We start from the raw sequence: 20,379 nt of genomic DNA on the forward strand, positions 1-20,379 counted from the left end.
TGTGTACCATAACATCGCGAAATGAATGAATCTGAAGACAAACTCAGACACTTCTTGTCCTACTCTTTGCATTCCGCCATGCATGAATGAGCTGTCGAGCTCGTGGGTCTCAAGATCAGGAAATAACCGTCCGGACTATGGACCCGGATATAGGTGGATGTCGATGTTTCGGCTGATCCTCGCCGAACCAGCGGACCGACGGGGTGTAAATGGATATTGTTTGGCTTTTGTGAAGAAAAGCAATGATTTGAATTCCAATCAACAGTCCTACGCTCGACGTGGGTGGCCGAGTTGATGGGGTTGAACCCCCCGCGTTGCTCGTGATGATCCCGGGCTAAGCGAGATGCTCAGCGTGAAAGCGCGGGGACTGATCTTGCATGGTAGGGAGGGTATCACTTTTTCTCAGATAGGAAACTAGTGTCAGTCGAGGTTCAATAATATTATTATCATTTAAAAATAAAGAAAAGGAGCGCATGTGGTGAGATCAGGATGTTGTTGTTGTTCACCGTTGATCTGGTGGTGGGTGGAGGTATTGGGCAGATATATATCTCACCACAGCCCTGGAATCACCAACTGCTCCGATATGGGATTGTTTGATGTCTATAGTATCTATCGGGAGCGCTGATTCGATCTATACAGAAAACTCTCTTATTCTACCATTCTCGTATACAGAAATCAAACTACACTGAGCACATGCGATGAGGCCACTGATGTGTCCGGTGGACCCCTTGATGGTATAGATAGTCCGTGCGCGATCAGTAGTCGAAAACGGCTGACTAGAACCATTATCTTGGTCGAGCTAGTTTTCACATCGATAGATCACGCTAGGTACATCGGTAGCTACTATAAAGTCACGACATCATGGACCTGCCATGTACATTGGCTCCGGCGGTGCAGTGCCATGGAACGGTGGAACGGTTTGCGCGTGACCACGAGGCGGCTGCAAGGAACAACACCGAGATAGACGAAACAGGGATAGAATGCCATCACGGGACGATCTCTCCAGACTGCGCGTGGAATGTCCAGCAGAGCTACATACAACGTAGAGTCAAGAGTGGAATGCGGGAGCCAAGCATGGGGGTTGGGATCTACGACGAACAGGCCCGACTGCCGCATTCAGCAGCACCGCGACCGATGGGTTCGGAAAGAAAGACAGGGAAAGAAAGGAACAGCGAGGAACAGTAAGAGCACCGAAAGGAAAAGAGGGCGAGGAAGAAGAAATAATAATAAGACAAAAATGGGGGAAGGCCCAAAAAGAGAGTGTTTGCCCTAGTGATCTGGTGTCAACAGCCGCCAACGGTATAAAGCACGGATGCCCCCGCCGCTCTTCTCTCCTCTTCCCTTTCTGTTTCCTTCCCTTCCACTTCCCACCCATCTCGCCCTCTGGTCTGAATAATCTATTCGTCCTTCCCATCTCTCATCTCTTCTCATCTTCCATCGTCAATCCTCTTCTCACTCATCACTATGCCTCCCAAGAAAGCAACCGGCGCGTCCAAGAAGGCCGCCCCAACGGCTCACTCTTCTTACCGTGGTATGTTTTCACTGATCCTGGGCCACCACCCCATCGCGTAAATGCGAAAATAGTATCTTTAGAGTCGCGAACGTCTGCTGATTCCATCCATATAGATATGATCAAGGATGCCATTGTCAACGTGAGTAGATCACTCTTGTTGTGATTCGGGTCGCGCGACCGTGACACGCCCTGTCCAGGCGCCCGGTCGCCACAACCACCACCCGATATGTGCCAAGTATTTCCATGAGACTAACTGATCCTTTCTGTCTTTAGCTCAAGGAGCGCAATGGTAGCAGGTACGTTTATTTATTTTCTTCTTCTTGCTGTCGCCGTCGACACCATGTCGCGTTATTTGTTGTGACTGCCCGGATCATGCTGACTCGCGCCTTTTCCACCACAGCCGCCAGGCCATCAAGAAGTATGTGACGGCGAACAACAAGCTCAACGTCGCGTCGCAGGCCACTTTCGATGCCCAGTTCAACAAGGCCATCAAGGCCGGTGTTGAGAAGGGCGAGTTCACCCAGCCCAAGGGTAAGTCTAGTCTCCTTTCTGTCCCGCGCATGTATCCACACAGTTGGAATGTGTGTCTGTGACTGCACTGTACTCGTGCCGGACAATGTCACCGTATGACTGAACATCAGCTGACGCGTCTCAAGGTCCCTCGGGTCCCGTGAAGCTGGCGAAGAAGGACACCGCCGCCAAGCCGGCCGCGAAGCCTGCTGCGAAGGCCACTGCTAAGTCGACCACCAAGACTACTGCCAAGGTATGTATTTGACGCGGCTCTTTTTAATTTTTTTTATTTGTTTTCATGTATACTCACCGTCGCAACAGAAGCCTGCTGCCAAGGCCACCGCCACTAAGAAGGCTGCTCCCAAGAAGGCCACCGCGGCCAAGGCCGGCACTAAGAAGACGACCACCAAGAAGACCACCGCCAGCAAGCCCAAGGCCAAGGCCAACACTGGCAAGGCGCGCAAGACCTCTACTGCCGCTCCCGCCGTCGTCGAGCAGCCCAAGGTCATCGGCAAGACCAAGTCCGGCCGCGTGACCAAGACCACCGCTCCGGCGCCCTCGCGCGCGCGGGCCGCGCCCAAGAAGCGAACCACCAAGAAATAGAGAGACAATCACTAGTCTCTCTGCCCGGATCTCTCTGTCACCCCCTTTTCTGTTTTTCACGTGCGCGTCTCGGGGGGTTGAAGAAGAGTACCTGGGATGATCTTCGTCTTTTCTCTTCCGTTGTAATTTCTTTGAGACCCGCGGATCTTGTGTGGTTTTGATGGTATGCTTTTTATTCTTGTGCGTTTCGCTGCTATTCTGGGATATCTTGGTTATGAATGGGCTTTGCTTCCTTCACAAAGTCGGGATGGCGTCTTGCGGTGGGGTTGTTTTCTTGCCGGGGAAATTGAGTCTTTTTTTCTTAAGCAGTAACACAACGAGGAATCAAACCTGAATGTCTGTTGTTATCTGGTTCCCGTGTTGTAGGGGTCGCGACCCAGTAGTGATCTTCCCGTCCGATGGGTCTGTTTACTCTTCCGGGGGTGGGTGTCGCGTCAACATGGTAGGCTGCGATCAGCAATTGAAGAACAGGTTTGATAGACAGTGATATCCTGCTCTTCGACTATATGACCGAATTCTACCGTTAGTAACTACTCCATATATTCTTATCTTCGCTCCCAATAACCGGCCCTTCAACTCGACCCACCTGGACAACACGTCTCCACCATGAAATGGACATCTCATTAATTACCATCGCGGTACTGTAAGTATCGGAGGATTGCCAGATCGACATTTAGTATTATGTCACCACCGCCACAATATGTGGCTGCCTATTGGAGACCCATGATGGACAGGAGGAGTGGGAGACGTTTTGCCAGTTTAATTAATGCTAGAGTATATTCGCCTCTCAGAAACTGCTGGTTAGTGCACTAAGCGAGGACATACATGAACGAGTGAACCCGGTCCGAATCATATGCCGACCCAGCGGGTTGATCGGACCCCTAGACTGCATAAGCAACACGTATTCATCTGCCCCGTGTTCCGGCTCCGATGTATTAGTTGCTATGCACCTATTTTTGGGACCCTGCAGAGAGCCATCACCTACCAGTATTATTATTATTATTATTAACATGAAAGAGTAGTTACCTAGTCCATGTAAATGCTTGTGTTTGTGTTCCCTCGTTCTGCCGGTTCAGGCACGGGCTGGGCGACCGATATATTGGGCCATCCCGAGTTGTGGCGAAGTAAACCTTCGGTAGAAATTGTGCCACCCGCGGCTGCTCTTCTCCTTGCGTCCCTGATGAGGGGGGGGGAGGAATGATGGGGTCTTATCACCAGATGGACAGGGAATGGACGGATAGAACAGAAGCAGGGATTCATACTTGTCAAAAGTGGTGATGATGGGGGAGTACAAGGCTGAGTGGGCCGTACAGTAATAATCAATTCCTTACCATCCACGCACTCTCTTTTCTCTCCCGGACAACCAACCATCCTCACGTCCCTTCTCTCTCCCATCCACCATTTTCATCTTCAGCCGTCTCGGCCCCCTTTCTTTCTTTCTTTTCTTTTCCCTCTCTTCGTCTTTCGGTCCTTTGCTTGACCGTCACCAACCCACCACCACACCCCTGCCACTGCCCCCGACCATGCCTATCGGTTGCTGAAACATCCTGCCACACGCCCCTCCCTGGCAGGTTTCGGCAAAGATCAAGAATCATTTCCTTCGCTCATTCCCGCTGGAACTCGGTCCGATTCAGAAGCCTGCTGGCCCTCCGCCAATAAGGGCCCCCCAGCCGCCCAGCTCGGGTTGCCGGTCCACGCAGAGCTCACGTCACTTGGCCCAGCAACCATGCCGTCTTTCAACGACCTCTCCTACCAGACCACGGCTACCGCGACTGCCACCCAGCCTCGCTCGTTTGAGTCGCCCCGCAAGTCCCACGACAAAGCCTCCGTCGGAAACACCTTCCTGTGGACCAACTGGCCCAACGGCGACGCGACCCACGATCACCAGCAGCAGAATGACCGGCACTATCTGACCAACCTGAAGAACGGCAGTGCATACTCCCTGAATGGCCCCCGGTCGAGTGTCAGTTCCTACACGCGCGATCTGCCGCACTCCAAGGACGGCAGCATGCACTCGCTAGGCAATGGGTCCGCCCGTGATCTCCGTGACCCCGGCAGCAGGCCCTCCGCCATGCTGGACCGGAAATCCTCCGACGCTGGCCCTGGAGCAGGCTCCGCGGCAGCGTCGGTTTCCAGCCAGCAGGTCAATGGCATGGCCTTCAGTCCCCGCCAACCGCCGGCGAAAGCCATGGCCAATGGTGATTCCAACCGCCTGTCCGCCGACGAGCCCTCCCTCTCCGACCGCGCCGCCAGCCCATCGAATTCGTGGTTACAGATCCCGCGGCAGGACGATGCCGGTCGTCTCACCCCAGACCCCGAACCAAGGCCTCCAGGCCACCATCGCTACTCGTCTCCACCAGCCCCCTCCGCCTTCGAAGCCAATCAGATGCAAGACGCCCAACCCTCCAGCGCCCGACACCGACATTCGCTGCAAGTCCCCAGGACTGGTAGCATTCGGCGGAATAGCCGGGACCAAGGCGAGGATACCGCGTTTAGCAGTGGCCGGCTGTCACCGACCACTGCGGGGATTCGGCGTACCTCGTTTAGTCTCACAAGACGAGCCACCAGGACGTCGGACGTGCATTTGGACGAAGCATATCCAGATGAAGATGCAGCTCGCTGGGCGGAAGCCATCAAACAGAAGCGTGCTTCGCGACGGCGCCGGCGTGAGGATGATGATGACGATCGGGTCATCGTTGGGACCAAGGTGGACCAGAACCATGTGAATTATGTGACGGCCTACAACATGTTGACGGGGATTCGCTTTACGGTATCGAGGATCAACGCGAAGATGGACCGGGAACTCACCCCGGCGGACTTCGAGGCCAAGCACAAATTTTCTTTTGATATGTATGTTCTACCTCTTCCCTTCCTAGAATCGCATGAACTGACCACAACCAGAACCGGAAACGAATTGACTCCCTCTGCCAAATACGACTTCAAATTTAAAGACTACGCACCGTGGGTGTTCCGACACCTTCGCTCCAAGTTTCGACTGGACCCCGCCGATTACCTGATGTCTCTCACGAGCAAGTACATCCTGTCCGAACTGGGCTCGCCCGGCAAGAGCGGGAGCTTCTTTTATTTCTCGCGGGATTACAAGTACATCATCAAAACTATCCACCATTCCGAGCACAAGCTTCTCCGGAAGATTCTTCCTGAATACTATCGCCACGTGGAGAACAACCCGAATACCCTGATCTCGCAGTTCTATGGGTTACACCGCGTGAAGATGGCATATGGCCGCAAGATCCACTTCGTTGTGATGAACAACTTGTTCCCACCCCACCGGGATATCCACCAGACGTTCGATCTGAAAGGCTCGACCATTGGCCGTGACTTGCAAGAAGCCGATCTGGAGCGAAATCCGAGGGCGACCATGAAGGACCTGAACTGGGTTCGACGGAGTCGTTACCTGCAATGCGGGCCGTCGAAACGAGAATTTTTCATCGAACAGCTGAAGCGCGATGTCGAGTTGCTCAAGAGGCTCAAGATAATGGATTATTCTCTTCTGGTGGGGATTCATGACGTGGAACGGGGCAACGAAGAAAACCTGCGCGACAAGACGCTTCAAGTCTTCCAACCAGGCGGCGACCGCGAAGAAGAAGCGGGCCCGAACATGCTGATACGGACTCCATCCAAGTTGGAGAACGAACGCAAGGCCCGGGAGCTTCGGATGCTGATCAAGCGCGAGCGCCCTGTACCCCTCGACAAAGCTACAGCGAAGATGCCGGAAGAGATACTCGATGAGCGCCAGTACCACGTCTTCTACGCCGACGACGGTGGGTTCCGGGCTACGCATGAGAATGGTCAACCGGGAGAAGAGATCTACTACCTTGGGATCATCGACTGTCTGACACATTACGGAATGTTTAAGAAGATCGAAAACTTCTTCAAAGGCCTCTCGCATGACCGGGCACAGATCTCTCCCATTCCGCCGGAAAGCTACGGCGATCGATTCATCGCCTTCATCAAGGGTATCACCATGTCAAAGGAGGAGGCCGAGCGACGACGAGAATCCAAAGCTTCTGGCCGTGCGTCCGGCGACAGGAGAGGGTCTCGATCCTCCTCTGTCGAGCGGACCATGCAAAATGCCGAGAAAGAGGCTGCCAAGGACGTCTCCGTCACACACCCTCGCACATTAGCCACAGTCTGGGATCCAGCAGATGCTGGCGGTCCCGGTCCAACCTCCACGCTGCCGATTGTCGACGAAGCGGGCGAGGCTAGCAGTGTCGGAGGCCACAGCCAACACAGCCGACAGGGACAGGGCCAACCCGCGTCCGACAAGGACCTTCCCCCCATTCCTCACGACTCGCCGCCCCAGCCACCCAGCAAAGACAAGGAGACCTACCTGGCGCCTACCAGCCAGCGATAACTTTGTTCGTGGGCAATTCCGTTTTTTCTTTACCCTCTTAATTGTGTTTCATCGCAAGATATCCCCTTGTTGCTTTTGATAGACATTTTTTTCTGTTTCCTCTCAGCATGGGTACTGCGCGAGGCACTTGATTTACTTTTCCCCTTTGATTGCAAGAAACTGTTCGTTGTTCACGAGTGACGCATGTATCATTTTGGTTTTTCTGATTTGTTGTTCAGCGAACTCACTCTCGTCTGTCTTTCCCTGTTGTCCATGAAAGCCTTTTTCTTTTGGATGACTACTACCGACTACTACTGTCGCGGGGGTGTCCTCCCCAATCTATTTTTCTTCCCTTTTCTGTCTGATCCACATACACTCTCTATCCGTCAGATTCTGGCGGATATTACCAGATGGGTTATGGGTTGGTTGGGGTTTGTCTCAAAACTACTCGACTCCACCATCACTCACCCACACATCACACATTCTCTATATCTCATTTCCTTTTCCTTTTTTTCTCACGTCTCGGATACCAAGCAAGCTGCACTTGCCTTTCTGTCCTATGCTGTCTTGTCATACGTTCCCCACTGTTTCGATGACCAGCCTCTCCTATCCCGTCCTGAAACCTGGACCCTCTATTTCCTTATTGTCTGTCATCTCGTGAATGTGAACTCGTTTCCTTGCGCCTGTCATACCCTGTACCAATTGATCAATCACTATACCTCTTTGGCAGATCATTATCATCGTTGTTATTGTCCTTTCTTGTCTTTCTGTCTTGTTCCATTCAGCCTTGTCTTTTTCTGCCCTACTCTGTTCTTAGGCTCGATATTATTGTGTTTTTATCTCGAGAGAAAGTTAGCAGACCCGCGCGCGGGAACTGGGTTTTTCTTCTTCTTTTTAGTGTCTTTTTTCTACCTATTCTCTTCCCATTAGAAGAAAAAGTATGCATAGAGAAGAATCACAATGCAATAACAGAGGAGACACGGATACAGATACGGATATAATTGCAGATACCTATACCCAGAGGCTAGCGAAATAGTAGAGATACCTGGAATACGTGAAATAGCATAGTATTTCCATTGAATGAATCCATTCCTAAGTTGTACTTCCCATCGGATCATATCTCCTCTTTTGCACCCAGCCTGTGTGGGAATCATGAAAAACAAACGCCCCCGTCGCCTGAGCACCCGTCACCAAATGAATCAAAGTCGAAAAGGGAATAAACGCGAGGATTCCTCCTATCCATCCAGAAAAAAAGGAAAAAAAAAGTAAAGACGCCAAAATCCCCTCCCTCCATAAACAAGAGCACACATAGATCGCGAACCCAGAAAGAGACTGGAAAGAAGACGATCTACTCCGTCTTCCCCTGCGTCACCTTCGCAGCCTGGATAGCAGACATCTTCTGCGTCCAGCCCTGGGTGGGCTGCGGCTTCTTGACGGTGCGGAGGTCATCGCTCGAGAAGCCCGAGATGCGCATGTTGTAGTTTCGCTCCAGGACGAGCTGGATGTCGCGTAGCTCGAGGGTGGACGAGGGGCGCAGCTTGGCGAGGCGGCAGGCTTGGGTGATTACGTCGTCGACGAAGTCGTCGGCCATTTGGAGGATGAACTGTTTATATGGATTAATGGCAACTCTTGGAAATATGATAGAGAGAGAGAGAGAGAGAGAGAGAGAGAGAGAAAGAGGGAGAGAGAAAAGGAAAGGATGGAGAGGAAAGAGGGGGGGGGATGGCTTACATCTTCCGCGTCAGGAGTCAACATCTCGCCTTCGCCGCCGCCGGTGACCTGGCGAACGAGGATATCCAGCATCTTCTTGCTGAGCACGCGCTGGCCCTCGCCCTCAAGGACGTAGCCGGGGTGTTTCTGGATCGCGGGCTGGCCCATCATGCCCATGGCGCCGTGGCTGGGGCCGCCGGACAGAGAAGGGCGCGAGGAAGGCATGGCGACTGGCTCCGGGGTGGACACGTTCAGAGACTTGGGGATCACCATGTTGATGTTGCGCGCCGTGGCCTCGGTCGAGCGGTTGGCCAGGTAGCCCTGCGGGTGGGCGCTGGCGGAGCCTTGGGTGGACATTGCCTGGTTGATATGTTGTTAGTATTTTGATATCACTGCTAGAGACATAGGAAAGCTGGGGGAATTTGAAGGAGACCGGGAGACTCACTTGAGAACCAGGAGTTCCTTGCTGAGAAGAAGCTTGTTGGCGCTGGCCTGGTTGCTGGGAGGGTTGTGTGGTGGAAGTGGGAGTGGCGCCAGCAGTTGCAGAAGGAGCCTGTCCCGATTGGGAAGCCGAGGGAGACATGGCTGTTTGTTGCCCCGCCTGGTTGCGCGCTGCATTCACAGCCGAGTTGATCGTGTGCGCCGCCGGCGTCGGTGCCTGCATGCCACCCGTAGTGCCTTGGTTACTAGCCACTGCTTGAGTCGCAGCCGGAGCAGCAGCCGATGTAGGGGCAACAGTAGGCTGCTGAGTCGACGAGGCGGGGGGCATGACGGCCTGTCCTCCGGACTGGTTCATCCCCTGCTGGTTCTGCTGCTGCATCTTGAAGCTCTCCTGCTGCTCCATGAATTTCTCGAGGAACTCGCTACCCTCACGCAACAACTTCTCCGCCGCCAGCTGCCGATTCTTAAACGCCTGCATATCCTCCTGGGTCATATTGCCCTGCGACTGTCGTTGATTGAACTGCTGGCGCAGATCCGCCAGCCGCGCGCGCCCAACCTCTTGTTTCTGCAGCGCAATTCCATACCGGAGTCGAGCCTCGGGGACCCAGTTCTGCAGCTGCTCGGGCGTCGTGTTCGGAGGCAAGAAGAAGTTGAGCTGGTTGACCTTGGCCTGAATCGCAGGCAACAACTGACCGAGATTCTGAGGATTATTCGGCTGCGTCCGTTGCACGGGCTGTCCCTGCACCCCCTGCGCCTGCTGTTGCTGCGCCTGCTGTTGTTGTTGCTGCTGCTGCAGCGCCTGCTGCCGGCTCTGCTGGAAGAGGCGCATCCCCTTCATCAGATTCTGGGACAGCTGCGTGAGCTTCATATGCGCCGTCTGGTACTCGTGGCTCGATGGGTCGCGCGTGTTGAGCAGCTCCCAGAGGCCACGCACCAGCTGGGTGTGCTGGGCCTTTTGCTGGTCATTGAGGTGTGGCAGCTTCTGCACCTGGTCGGTCCGAATGAGGTTGGAGTGCTGCTGCTGCTGCGACGCCACCATGGGCTGACCCGCCTGGCCTTGTGACCCATCCATGGTGCTGGATGATGTATGGAAGGATAGAGTGAGCGGATGTTCAGGAGTTTGTCGATGAGAGGCGGATGAGCGGCGAATCGCACTGGGGAGGCTTTTCAGGCGACTGGAGTCGGACTTTAACGAGGACCGGGGTCCCAGCCAGTTCCCGTGCTCGGAGTGAGCGGCAAAGATACAGCACAAAGGACTGTACAAGAGAATGAGCGGAATAAGATGTGGAGGAGGTGGTGAAGCGATGATCGCAAAGGCTGAGTCCGCAGGAGGTTAAGTTGGACCCGCGTGCGGCTGGTCTTGGCGCGGCTTGACTGTGGCTCGCTGAACTATACGACTGGGTACGTATCTACACACTATGGGCACTGTTAGTGAGAACAGATACTGATTACAGGGGATAGATGATAGATGAAATAATTAGATAAAGAAGCCCAAGTGAATAGATTCATAAAACGAGATTAAATGCAAGCAAACGCATCGCACGCACTGGAAAATAACCATCCTACGGAGAAACCCGTCTAAACAATTTGAAGATGCGGCTCAGTGCCGCTTTATGAGATGATATAGTCATTAAGGGCATTCATTAGGGACGTGAATATTGACTAGGAAATTTACTATGTACAATGTCGAGGAACACTTTAGCCAGCCAACACCAACCGGCCGCGGACATGCTTCCGGTCCTGGATCCGATCAAGGGGAGTGGACCAGGAGCTGCACTGTCAAAGGGCCTCGACACTGCTGGAAAGTTTTCCCAGCATTGAGGCGAGGGGTCCACCCTGCCACTTCCTGGAGCAGTTTCATCCGACCCTGTTTCGGTTGGATCAGACACGGGGCAGACAAGCACGCATGGTCGCATCTGCTTCCGCACCAGGAACTATGCCTGCAGACAAACAGGTATTGGTCATTGCCAGTCAGACCCGAGAGCATCAGGAATCGAAGATAGCCACATACAGCCGACGAATGCCTAACCCAGGGAGTGGTGTCCTTCGCGAGGCGAGAGACGCTTGTTCAAATGCGAGGACTAACTCGAGAGGGGCCCTCCGATCAGCCCATCAGCCCACCGAGATCTCGTTCCATGCCGGTCACCCGTTCCTCCAATGCCCGTTTCTTGAGCTCGAGCTCCTGAATCTCAGCTAGCTCTTGCTGGATCTCTTCATCCGTCACCTCCGGGGCCTCCGGCTGTGACACAGGAACATCATAATCATGATCGTCGTCGCCGTACCCGTGGCTCATCTGCGCCAATTCGGCCGTGTTGGTCGCGACCCGCTCCTCCAGTTGAGCAATCGACTCGGTGATCATTTCGTGGCGGTATCGAAGACTGGCAATCTTCTCTGGTGCCTCATCCACGGGACTGTCACTTGGTTAGTACAATCAACACCTAGGAGGAAGGAGGCACGCACTAAACATTGCAGAGCATCTCCGCGCCTCGAAGAAGGACTTCGATGTTGACCTCTCCGCGCGGGCCGCGGGTTGACGTGCCGGCCGAGCGCTTGATCTCTTCCATCATGTCCGACCCCAATACCCGGGCTACGGCGGAGTGGTTGCGGTTGTTGCGTGTCGAGTAGATGCGACTGGCCATCGACTCGGACTCGAGCTCTGGGGAGAAGGTCGTGCCCCGGCGTGTGGCGCGTCTTTGGGACGCCTTGGCGGATGGGTCCAACTGGAATAGAGCACGTTCATGGGCCTCGGTGTCGCGAATTAGGGCTGTGATGTCGTGGGAGCCCAGCAGCGCGTTGGTGAAGATGCGGGGCGGAGGGAAGCTGGAGGTACGGGTGAGTGACGGATCATAGAGGGGAGAGGGAGAAGACCCACGGGAGGTCGGCAATGGCATTTGAGGACAGAGCAATCTGCTCCAGGTGGGAATCGAGGAGCGGCATGGTGGTGGTGCGAGTGGTACAAGTGATGGTTTGTCTTGTTTAGTGAGCGCGCGCCAAGGGCAGCTGGGTGTTGATGCCCCAGGCACCCAGGCTGTAGCCAGCAACGCAATCACATTGATCACGGGGATAAGAATGATCATGTAGCAGGACCAGGCATCGGTGCATTAACTGACTACCAGAGAATACTTCCTTATACTCTCTCTGGTCTACCCACTTACTGCAGTCCCTACCCGCACACACAGACACGGAGCACACGCACTCCGGTGGCCACCAGTAAGCTCCCCTGACTAAGCCCGGTTGTGTCTTGCGCCCGTCCATCCCATCTCTTGACATCACTCTCTCTTCTTCCATTTCCATCCATCCCCCTTCGCCCCCGGCCATCGTCTCTGTACATTGGCTGCCTTTTCGTTTCGGATTCGTTGCTACTTCGTGTCATCGCCCTGTGCTTCGTGCTCCGTGCTCATCCCCATCCCCCTACTTCTTCCCGTTGTTAGCTTGGTGGCTGCTCAGCTGAGCTCGAACAGCTCGGGACAAGATGCCGGAGAGGCGCTCGTTGCGATCCAACAACAAACCGGACGCTAATGGTGACAAGGCCCGGTCCAACTCCCAGAAAGACACGGCCGCGCCGACCACTCGTGCCGCTGCCGCCAAACAGGCCAAGTCGGCTCCGGCCAAGAAAGGCGCCTCGGCCAAGGGCGCGTCGAACAAAGACATGGGCGAGAATGAACACCTCAATGGGAATCCGGTCGAGAATGGTGTGAATGGCTCCGAGGATGTGGAGATGGGTGAGGATACGGCAGGTGCGCCTCCATCCTCTCAGAGCAACACCAGCAAGGATCGGAAAGGTAACGAGAAGATGACTGTTGTAGTGCCCCCGACCAAGGGTTCCAAATCATCTGGCAAGGCCCCCCAGGACAAGGAGGAGGATGTGACGATGGAAGGTGCTGAGGATGAGGGCGCTGAGAAGACCGAGCCCGAGATCGATCCGACGGCCAAGGCAATTCAAGGTACAGTTGGTGTTCGGGAGGACCTGACGAGCCAAGAACTAACTGGTTGTAGATATCAAGACCAACTTCACTTTGCTCGAGCGAGCCGTCACCCACTTTGATCCCAGATTCACCCTCCGTGTCCTGCGGTCGATCTCCTCGATGCGGAAATACATCACCCCCGAGGTCCTTTCCGAAATCATCGTCGACACGTATCCTGCCTCCAGCCCCACGGCATCGTTCTTGCTTGATGCGATCGACCAGAGTGGAGCATTTGAAAGTGCGCTGGCCAGCTCGAAGATGGACGTGGATTCGGACAAGAACAAGGTTGCTCCCAAGGAGATCCTTCCCGAGGTGGACGCGTACCTGTCCATCCTGGTTCAGATCTACCTGTTCGACAAGCGGGAGATCCAGAAGGGGGCGCAGTTCTCGATCGATCTGATCGAGCGCCTGCGCACTCTCAACCGCCGTACGCTGGATTCTCTGGCAGCCCGTGTGTACTTTTATTACTCTCTGTTCTATGAGCAAATTGCTCCGCTCCCTCCTCCCTCTCCCTCAGCCGCTGTGACGACGATCCGTCAGCCGCTGCTGACGGCCCTTCGCACCGCTGTTCTTCGCAAGGATGTCGACACGCAGGCCACCGTGATGACGCTGCTGCTGCGCAACTACCTGTCCACCTCGCACATCACTCAAGCCGATCTGCTGATCTCGCACAACCGCTTCCCTGCTGCTGCCTCCAACAACCAGATTGCCCGCTATCTCTTCTACCTCGGTCGAATCCGCGCCATCCAGCTGCAATACACCGAGGCCCATAGCCACCTCATCGGGGCCACCCGCAAGTCTCCCGCTAGCCACAGTGCCCGCGGGTTCTATCAAGCCTCTCACAAGTTGCTGGTGGTGGTCGAGCTGTTGATGGGTGATATCCCGGACCGCTCGATTTTCCGCCAGCCGACTCTGGAGCGGGCGATGCACCCATACCTCTTGCTTACCCAGGCAGTCAGCGTGGGTGACCTGGACGGATTCTTGAACATCGTCAACACGCACAGTGCAGCGTTCCGGAAGGATGGCACATACACTCTCATCCTGCGTCTGCGGCAGAATGTCATCAAGACCGGGATCCGGATGATGTCACTGTCCTACTCCCGCATCTCGCTGCGGGATATCTGTCTCCGCCTGGGACTGGACAGCGAGGAGTCGGCCGAGTATATTGTGGCCAAGGCCATTCGGGATGGTGTGATCGAGGCGACATTGGACCACGAACACGGGTTCATGAAGAGCAAGGAGGTCGGCGACATCTATGCCACCCGGGAGCCCGGCGAGGCGTTCCACGAGCGCATCCGTGCCTGTCTGGCTCTGCATGACGAGAGTGTCAAGGTGAGTTTGTGTCTTTTTCCCCAGATATTTGTTTTCCTAACGGGATTCTCTCCAGGCCATGCGATTCCCCATGAACCAGCACCGTTTGGAGTTGAAGAGTGCGCAAGAGGCCCGGGAGCGAGAGCGCGAGCTGGCCAAGGAGATCCAGGAAGGAGACATGGACGACGAGGATGCCGGAGGTGATTTCGACGCCATCTAAGTAAGTCCTCAGAAGGAGGACGTGTGTTTCATAATCCATTTATCTCTTTTTTCTTCCCCTGGTCCCCTGCATGGGTCTCTACGCCTAAGCGGCCTTCTTCCACCTGTGTTAGTTAGTTCGTGCGTCGCTTTTTCTTTTTCTCTCGTTGTGTGCTGGGATGTGTACGAGGGGGAAATGCCGTGTCTCTTCTACTGGTTTGCATACGATTGTCCTCGATCTATTTTCGTAGTTGTATACTTCGTCGTAGTTGATCCTGACGAGAGGGCCGACGACCACTAGTAGCTGTGAGGTGGTCCGTGCAGTTACCGAGCTTCGTCGAAAACTTCCCGCGTCCCATGATAGATTAGTCGACTGTTTTTCACCATTCACCATTCATTTCCCCCATCTTCTGCTACTCTCTCACACTCTTTCTCTCTCGTTGTCTTATTGATGGGCGTCATCTTGACTATATAATTGGACCATCCCATCACCCTTCCGGCCCTGCAGCATCGAGCATGCCTCGAACCGTCACGGCCACCGGGCTGATCCTCTCATCACGAGCGCTCTCAACGCCCACCGTATGCGCCCAATGCCTCCGCGATGACCTTCGGGCAACCTACACAGCCATTCAATCCCGACGATACCGACCCACGCGCCGGAAAGATGTCTCCCCATTCGGTGCCGCCGTGTCCGCCGCCCAGACCATCTTCAAGGGCCTGCCCAAGGCACCGCCAGGCATCTCCGTCGACCCGCTGCGAATGGTGGGCAAGGAGCTCAAGTTCCTGACCAAGAACATCCGCCAATTGCTGGGCTCCGGTCACCCGGCCCTGGACAAGGTCGCCAAGTACTACACCCGCAGCGAGGGCAAACACATGCGGCCCATGCTGGTTCTGCTCATGTCCCAGGCCACAGCCCTGGACCCGCGGAAACACCACACCCACCCGAACACAACCCCGGTCGACGACCCGTTCAGCGCGACCTCGATCCTAGACGACGCCAACCCCGACGCCAACCCGCTGGTGGCCCGCTCCGCCGAGGCCCAGTATGATTTTGCGGGCGACGACAACATCCTGCCCTCGCAGCGGCGGCTGGCGGAGATCACGGAGCTGATCCACACGGCCTCCCTGCTGCACGACGATGTCATCGACAACGCCGTGACGCGCCGCGCGAGCAGCTCTGCCAACCTCGCATTCGGGAACAAGATGGCCGTGCTGGCGGGCGATTTCCTGCTGGGCCGGGCCTCGGTGGCCCTTGCCCGCTTGCGGGACCCGGAGGTGACAGAGCTAATGGCCACCGTGATTGCCAATCTGGTGGAGGGCGAGTTCATGCAGCTGAAGAACACGGCGCAGGACGAGTCCAACCCCGTGTACACCGACGAGACCCTCTCCTATTATCTGCAGAAGACGTACCTCAAGACGGCCAGTCTGATCAGCAAGTCCTGTCGCTCGTCGGCCGTGCTGGGCCGCAGTGCCCCCGAGGTCATCGAGGCGTCCTATCAGTATGGCCGGAACCTGGGCCTGGCGTTCCAACTCGTCGATGATCTGCTGGACTACACTGTTACCGAGGTGGAGCTGGGCAAGGCCGCCGGTGCGGACCTGGAGCTCGGCCTGGCCACCGCGCCGCTCTTGTTTGCGTGGAAGAGCAACCCCGAGCTCGGTCCGCTGGTGGGCCGGAAGTTCCGTGAAGAAGGCGATGTGCAGAAGGTGAGTCTTTCCCATCACGTTCTTTTCAAAAACGTGGATACTAACGATGACTCTCTAGGCCCGTGAGATGGTCTACCGCAGCGATGGCGTCGAGCAGACCCGCGCCCTGGCCCAGGAATACGCCGACAAGGCCGTCGCGGCGATCAGTGACTTCCCCGACAGCGAGGCCAAGGCGGGCTTGATCGAGATGGCGGAGAAGACTATGCGCCGCCGGAAGTAGGGGATTGCATGGATCCTGCTGTAAAGATATCGATGTTTCTTCTCTCCTTTTCTTGACTTGGAGCACATGTATACCTAGATTTTAGAGGCCTGAACTGATACATATGAATTGGACTCTCTGCTTGCAACCTATCCCGAACTGGCGTATGGACCAAATATAACCAGTACTATCCAGTATACCTGGGAGTCTGGTCCCTGATCGGTTCCTGACAGCTGTACAGTACTTCCAGCGGGGTAAGTTATGTTTGTAAGGGCCTATACTGTATCAATACAGTTGTTACACACGATGATAGCCGTTACATACCCTGAAATACCCATACCGCACCCGCGCCCGCCTTATCCGTGTCATCGATCTGCAGCTCCGCCCTCTTCCTGCCCGTCTCTCTTGCTACAAGCTACTAACACATCACAACATTCCTCACTCGTTCGTGTCTGTCTTCTGTCCTGCGGAGCCGGTCTCTTTGTCAGTTTTTGCCTTTACTCTGAGAAGCTCGTTCGATCCCTCTCTCTCCAACTCGAGCTCCAAATGATGGAGCTTTCGGCCGTCCCGCTCTGATCGACTGGTTCCCGATGGGTTCGCTCGGCAGCTTCCTGATAGTCTACGTGCTCGGCGGAATCACCTTCCTCCCGATCGTGCTAGCGTTGCTCATTCTCCATGCCATCCTGACCCTCCCGCCTGCTCCGCGCCGCAGCGATTCCGCCCCAGCCGTCCATTCCCTCAGCCGACCCGCCGACGACGAGTATAGCCTCAAGTCCGGTACGGACCAGCTCGCCGAGCAGTTCCACCGCACGCACGTGTCCGATGTGGCCGCGGGCTATTTTGCCGTTTGTCGCGAATATGTCCCCGGCGGCGTGAATGGGAAACCTCCTGAGCGGACCACCCCGGCGGGCGAGGTCGTGGCCGCCGAGAGTCCCAGCGTTTATCAGTCTATGTACCGGAGCTTGTTTGATCGAAAGCAGGCGCCGAGTATCGAGCCGGCCAAGTCGAATGGGAAGAGCACGAAGCGCGCGCGCAATGTGTTTTATATTGTGTTGAGACATGGCCATCTCATGCTCTATGACGATGCGAACCAGGTCGAGGTGCGATACGTCATTTCGCTTGCTCATCACGACGTGAGCATCTACAGCGGCGGCGAGGAGGATATTCCCGAGGGTGAATTGTGGCTGAAGAGAAATGCCATCTGTCTCTCGCGGCGACTGGATTCGCTGGGCGATCTGGGTGGTCCCACGCCGCCGTTCTACTTGTTCTCGGAGAATCTGTCGGAAAAGGAGGATTTCTATCATGCCATGCTGCATAACCAGTCACGCATGTGGGACTCGGCGGATCGCCCGCCTAAGTATCAGGAGTTTGACGTGAAGGATATCGTCACCCTGGTGCAGCGCCTGCATTCGTCGGAAGAGCAGTTGCAGACGCGGTGGATTAATGCGATTCTGGGCCGCTTGTTTCTGGCGCTGTATCGGACGCCGGAATGGGAGGAGTTCATTCGGGGCAAGATCACCAAGAAAATCTCGCGCGTGAATAAGCCCAGTTTCGTCAGTCGCATTGGCTTGCAGAAGATTGACCTCGGCGAAGGCGCGCCTTTAATCACCAACCCGCGACTCAAGGATTTGACCGTTGACGGCAACTGCTGTGTCGAGGCTGACATGCAATACACGGGGAACTTCCGGGTTGAGATCCAGGCCACAGTGCGAATTGATCTGGGTCAACGGTTCAAGGCACGGGAGGTGGATATTGTGTTGGCTGTCGTGCTGAAGAAGCTGGAAGGTCACCTCTTGGTGCGGGCCAAGCCTCCGCCCAGCAACCGATTCTGGATGGCCTTTGAGACCATGCCCCGGATGGAGATGGACATCCAGCCGATTGTCAGCTCCAAGCAGATCACGTACGGCCTTATTCTGCGCACAATTGAGAGCAAGATCCGCGAGGTCGTGGCTGAGAGCATCGTCCTGCCGTTCTGGGATGATGTTCCCTTCCTGGATACCCTTGGCCAGGCTTTCCGCGGTGGCGTCTGGCAGCGCGATATCCCCGAGCCAGACCTTCGCCCGGAAATTCCGGATGAGTCTGAAAGTACGGTGCCGGGAACGCCGAAGAGTGTTCGCGCAGAAGGAGGAGCGGAGGTGCTCAAGGCCAAAGACGAGAAGACGATGAGCATGCCCGTTCTTCCGGATCCCAGCGTAACCAAACTCAAGTCACGCAAAGGGCCCAAATCTCCCATCTCGGAACGGTTCTCTCATTCGCCTTCCGCCTCTTCCACCGGGATCGATCGGTCGGATAGCGTGCCGTTGCCTCGAGCCATTCGAACTTCGCAGACCTTCTCGCTTGCGGCCGACCCGGTCGTGACGGCGGATAATGCCAAGGTCGACCCGGTGGTCTCGGAGAGCAAGGGCGAGGAAAAGACCAATGCGACCAGCTCCATGATTGAAATCCGAAACCGGTCGCCGCCTGCATCGCCGTCTCACACCCCGAGCAGCTCGCCGCCAACGGCTGGACCCATGATGCCAGAATATGCACTGCACAGCCGCGAACCGTCCATCGCGGAGTCGATCGACAGCGTTAGCTTTGTCAATGACAACGCCATTGAACGCCCTTCTCCTGCCCGACTCGAGAGCAACTCTTTCTCCAGCTTGAGAAGCTCCCGCGGCAGTTCATCTACATCGGTTGCAAGCGATAAACCCAAACGGCGAAGCACGATCGAAACCATCACCAGATCGATCACGTCGGCCAGCTCATCAGACGACAAGCCCATGACCATTGGAGCCGCTACCGCGGCCGCAAAGAAATGGGGCTGGAACGTCTTCGGCAAAGGCGATCAGAATGGTCCTTCATCCGAGCAGCGTCACGCAGGAACCCCCGACCAACCGATCGGACGCGGCCATCCTCATCCAGCGCCCGGAGCGCCCCTTCCACGCCCCGAGAAATACTCTCTGAAAAAGACGCAGGCGTCTCTCCCCAAACGCAAGCCCGTTCCCCCGCCGTTGCCCGACCGTCCTAGAACCGTTGGTGAGCAGCGTCGCCCCGTGCCGCCTCCGCCGCTGCCGCGCAGGAAACCGGCCCCGCCTACCGTGCGCACAGATGGTGGTAGTGCGGATGAGTTGCTTGTGGTCGAGGCGCCGCGGGACTCGGAGCCGAGTAGCCCGGCACTGGGTGAGTTGCAGGAGGATGGGCGCTTGCCAGAGGAGGCACAGGAGCCGGAGCCGGAGCAGAGTGCTGTTTCTGAGATATCGACCCCGGTTGAGTCGAATACAGTTGACGACGAGACTGCGGGTTCCGTGGAGAGTGAACCCCCAGTCCCAGCTGAGGAGAAGGCTGCTGCTTCTGTTGAGGAGAGCGATACACCCACCCCGGCGGATTTGACTACTACCACCACTACTGCTGATGATGATGAAGAAGAAGATGAAGATGAATGGGAGGGAGAAGCCGGACAAGAGATTCCGTCTCTGGGCGCTGTGGATCAGACGCCCTCCTCGACGGAGGATAACGGCATTGAAGAAGCGTTGCCGCCGACCGAACATGCAGCGCCGGCGCAGTCTCTGGAGACGGAACCCACACCTGTGTGATTATGAACGTGAGGCGTTTGGGAGTTCATTGTATGGTTGGTTCTTGATATCCGCTTAGAGCGTATAGTTTAATGAATCTTTTCTATTCTCAATAAACATCTGCCTATTCCATGACGCGTCGAGCAGCAAGGAGTAACCAACCCTAGAAGTATACACTTTGCGTACGGAGTGGTGCCAAGACCCGCGCAGGCGCCAACTTTCCGTTCCGTGGGCCAACGTCATTTCATGCTCCAGGTCCACGTGTGTCTCCTTCTTCATCCTACACTTCTTCCCTTGCGGTGACCAGCGCAGGCTTT

At 55.7% G+C, this 20,379-nt stretch overlaps 7 protein-coding genes across 7 annotated transcripts; 5 read left to right on the plus strand and 2 right to left on the minus strand.

The window, feature by feature from the left end:
• Positions 1-1,464: 1,464 nt before the first annotated feature.
• Positions 1,465-2,626, plus strand: N7474_005359 (histone H1/H5 family protein; the record flags this gene model as incomplete). The annotated part of the gene is made up of 6 exons (XM_057196774.1): positions 1,465-1,531; positions 1,627-1,652; positions 1,787-1,809; positions 1,914-2,044; positions 2,170-2,276; positions 2,345-2,626. The coding sequence occupies 6 exons, from the start codon at positions 1,465-1,467 to the stop codon at positions 2,624-2,626; spliced, it is 636 nt and encodes a 211-aa protein (XP_057054170.1).
• Positions 2,627-4,352: 1,726 nt separating this feature from the next.
• N7474_005360 (1-phosphatidylinositol-4-phosphate 5-kinase) lies at positions 4,353-7,001 on the plus strand (the record flags this gene model as incomplete). Its single annotated transcript, XM_057196775.1, has 1 exon — positions 4,353-7,001. One exon carries the CDS (start codon positions 4,353-4,355, stop codon positions 6,999-7,001), a length of 2,649 nt encoding a protein of 882 aa, XP_057054171.1.
• A 1,327-nt stretch (positions 7,002-8,328) lies between these two features.
• Positions 8,329-10,203, minus strand: N7474_005361 (putative transcription initiation factor TFIID subunit 12; the record flags this gene model as incomplete). The annotated part of the gene is made up of 3 exons (XM_057196776.1): positions 8,329-8,583; positions 8,712-9,050; positions 9,136-10,203. The coding sequence occupies 3 exons, from the start codon at positions 10,201-10,203 to the stop codon at positions 8,329-8,331; spliced, it is 1,662 nt and encodes a 553-aa protein (XP_057054172.1).
• Positions 10,204-11,235: 1,032 nt separating this feature from the next.
• On the minus strand, positions 11,236-12,068 carry N7474_005362 (uncharacterized protein; the record flags this gene model as incomplete). Its single annotated transcript, XM_057196777.1, has 3 exons — positions 11,236-11,542; positions 11,592-11,951; positions 12,004-12,068. The coding sequence occupies 3 exons, from the start codon at positions 12,066-12,068 to the stop codon at positions 11,236-11,238; spliced, it is 732 nt and encodes a 243-aa protein (XP_057054173.1).
• A 535-nt stretch (positions 12,069-12,603) lies between these two features.
• Positions 12,604-14,627, plus strand: N7474_005363 (proteasome regulatory particle lid subunit RPN3; the record flags this gene model as incomplete). Its single annotated transcript, XM_057196778.1, has 3 exons — positions 12,604-13,075; positions 13,128-14,428; positions 14,484-14,627. The coding sequence occupies 3 exons, from the start codon at positions 12,604-12,606 to the stop codon at positions 14,625-14,627; spliced, it is 1,917 nt and encodes a 638-aa protein (XP_057054174.1).
• Positions 14,628-15,121: 494 nt separating this feature from the next.
• N7474_005364 (trans-hexaprenyltranstransferase) lies at positions 15,122-16,529 on the plus strand (the record flags this gene model as incomplete). Its single annotated transcript, XM_057196779.1, has 2 exons — positions 15,122-16,309; positions 16,368-16,529. 2 exons carry the CDS (start codon positions 15,122-15,124, stop codon positions 16,527-16,529), a joined length of 1,350 nt encoding a protein of 449 aa, XP_057054175.1.
• A 569-nt stretch (positions 16,530-17,098) lies between these two features.
• N7474_005365 (SMP domain-containing protein) lies at positions 17,099-20,083 on the plus strand (the record flags this gene model as incomplete). The annotated part of the gene is made up of 1 exon (XM_057196780.1): positions 17,099-20,083. The coding sequence occupies one exon, from the start codon at positions 17,099-17,101 to the stop codon at positions 20,081-20,083; it is 2,985 nt and encodes a 994-aa protein (XP_057054176.1).
• Between the last annotated feature and the right edge of the window lie 296 nt (positions 20,084-20,379).

Source organism: Penicillium riverlandense (assembly GCF_028828495.1).
Source record: "Penicillium riverlandense strain IBT 135883 chromosome Unknown utg000003l_segment0_segment0, whole genome shotgun sequence".
NCBI classification, from domain to species: Eukaryota; Fungi; Ascomycota; class Eurotiomycetes; order Eurotiales; family Aspergillaceae; genus Penicillium; species Penicillium riverlandense.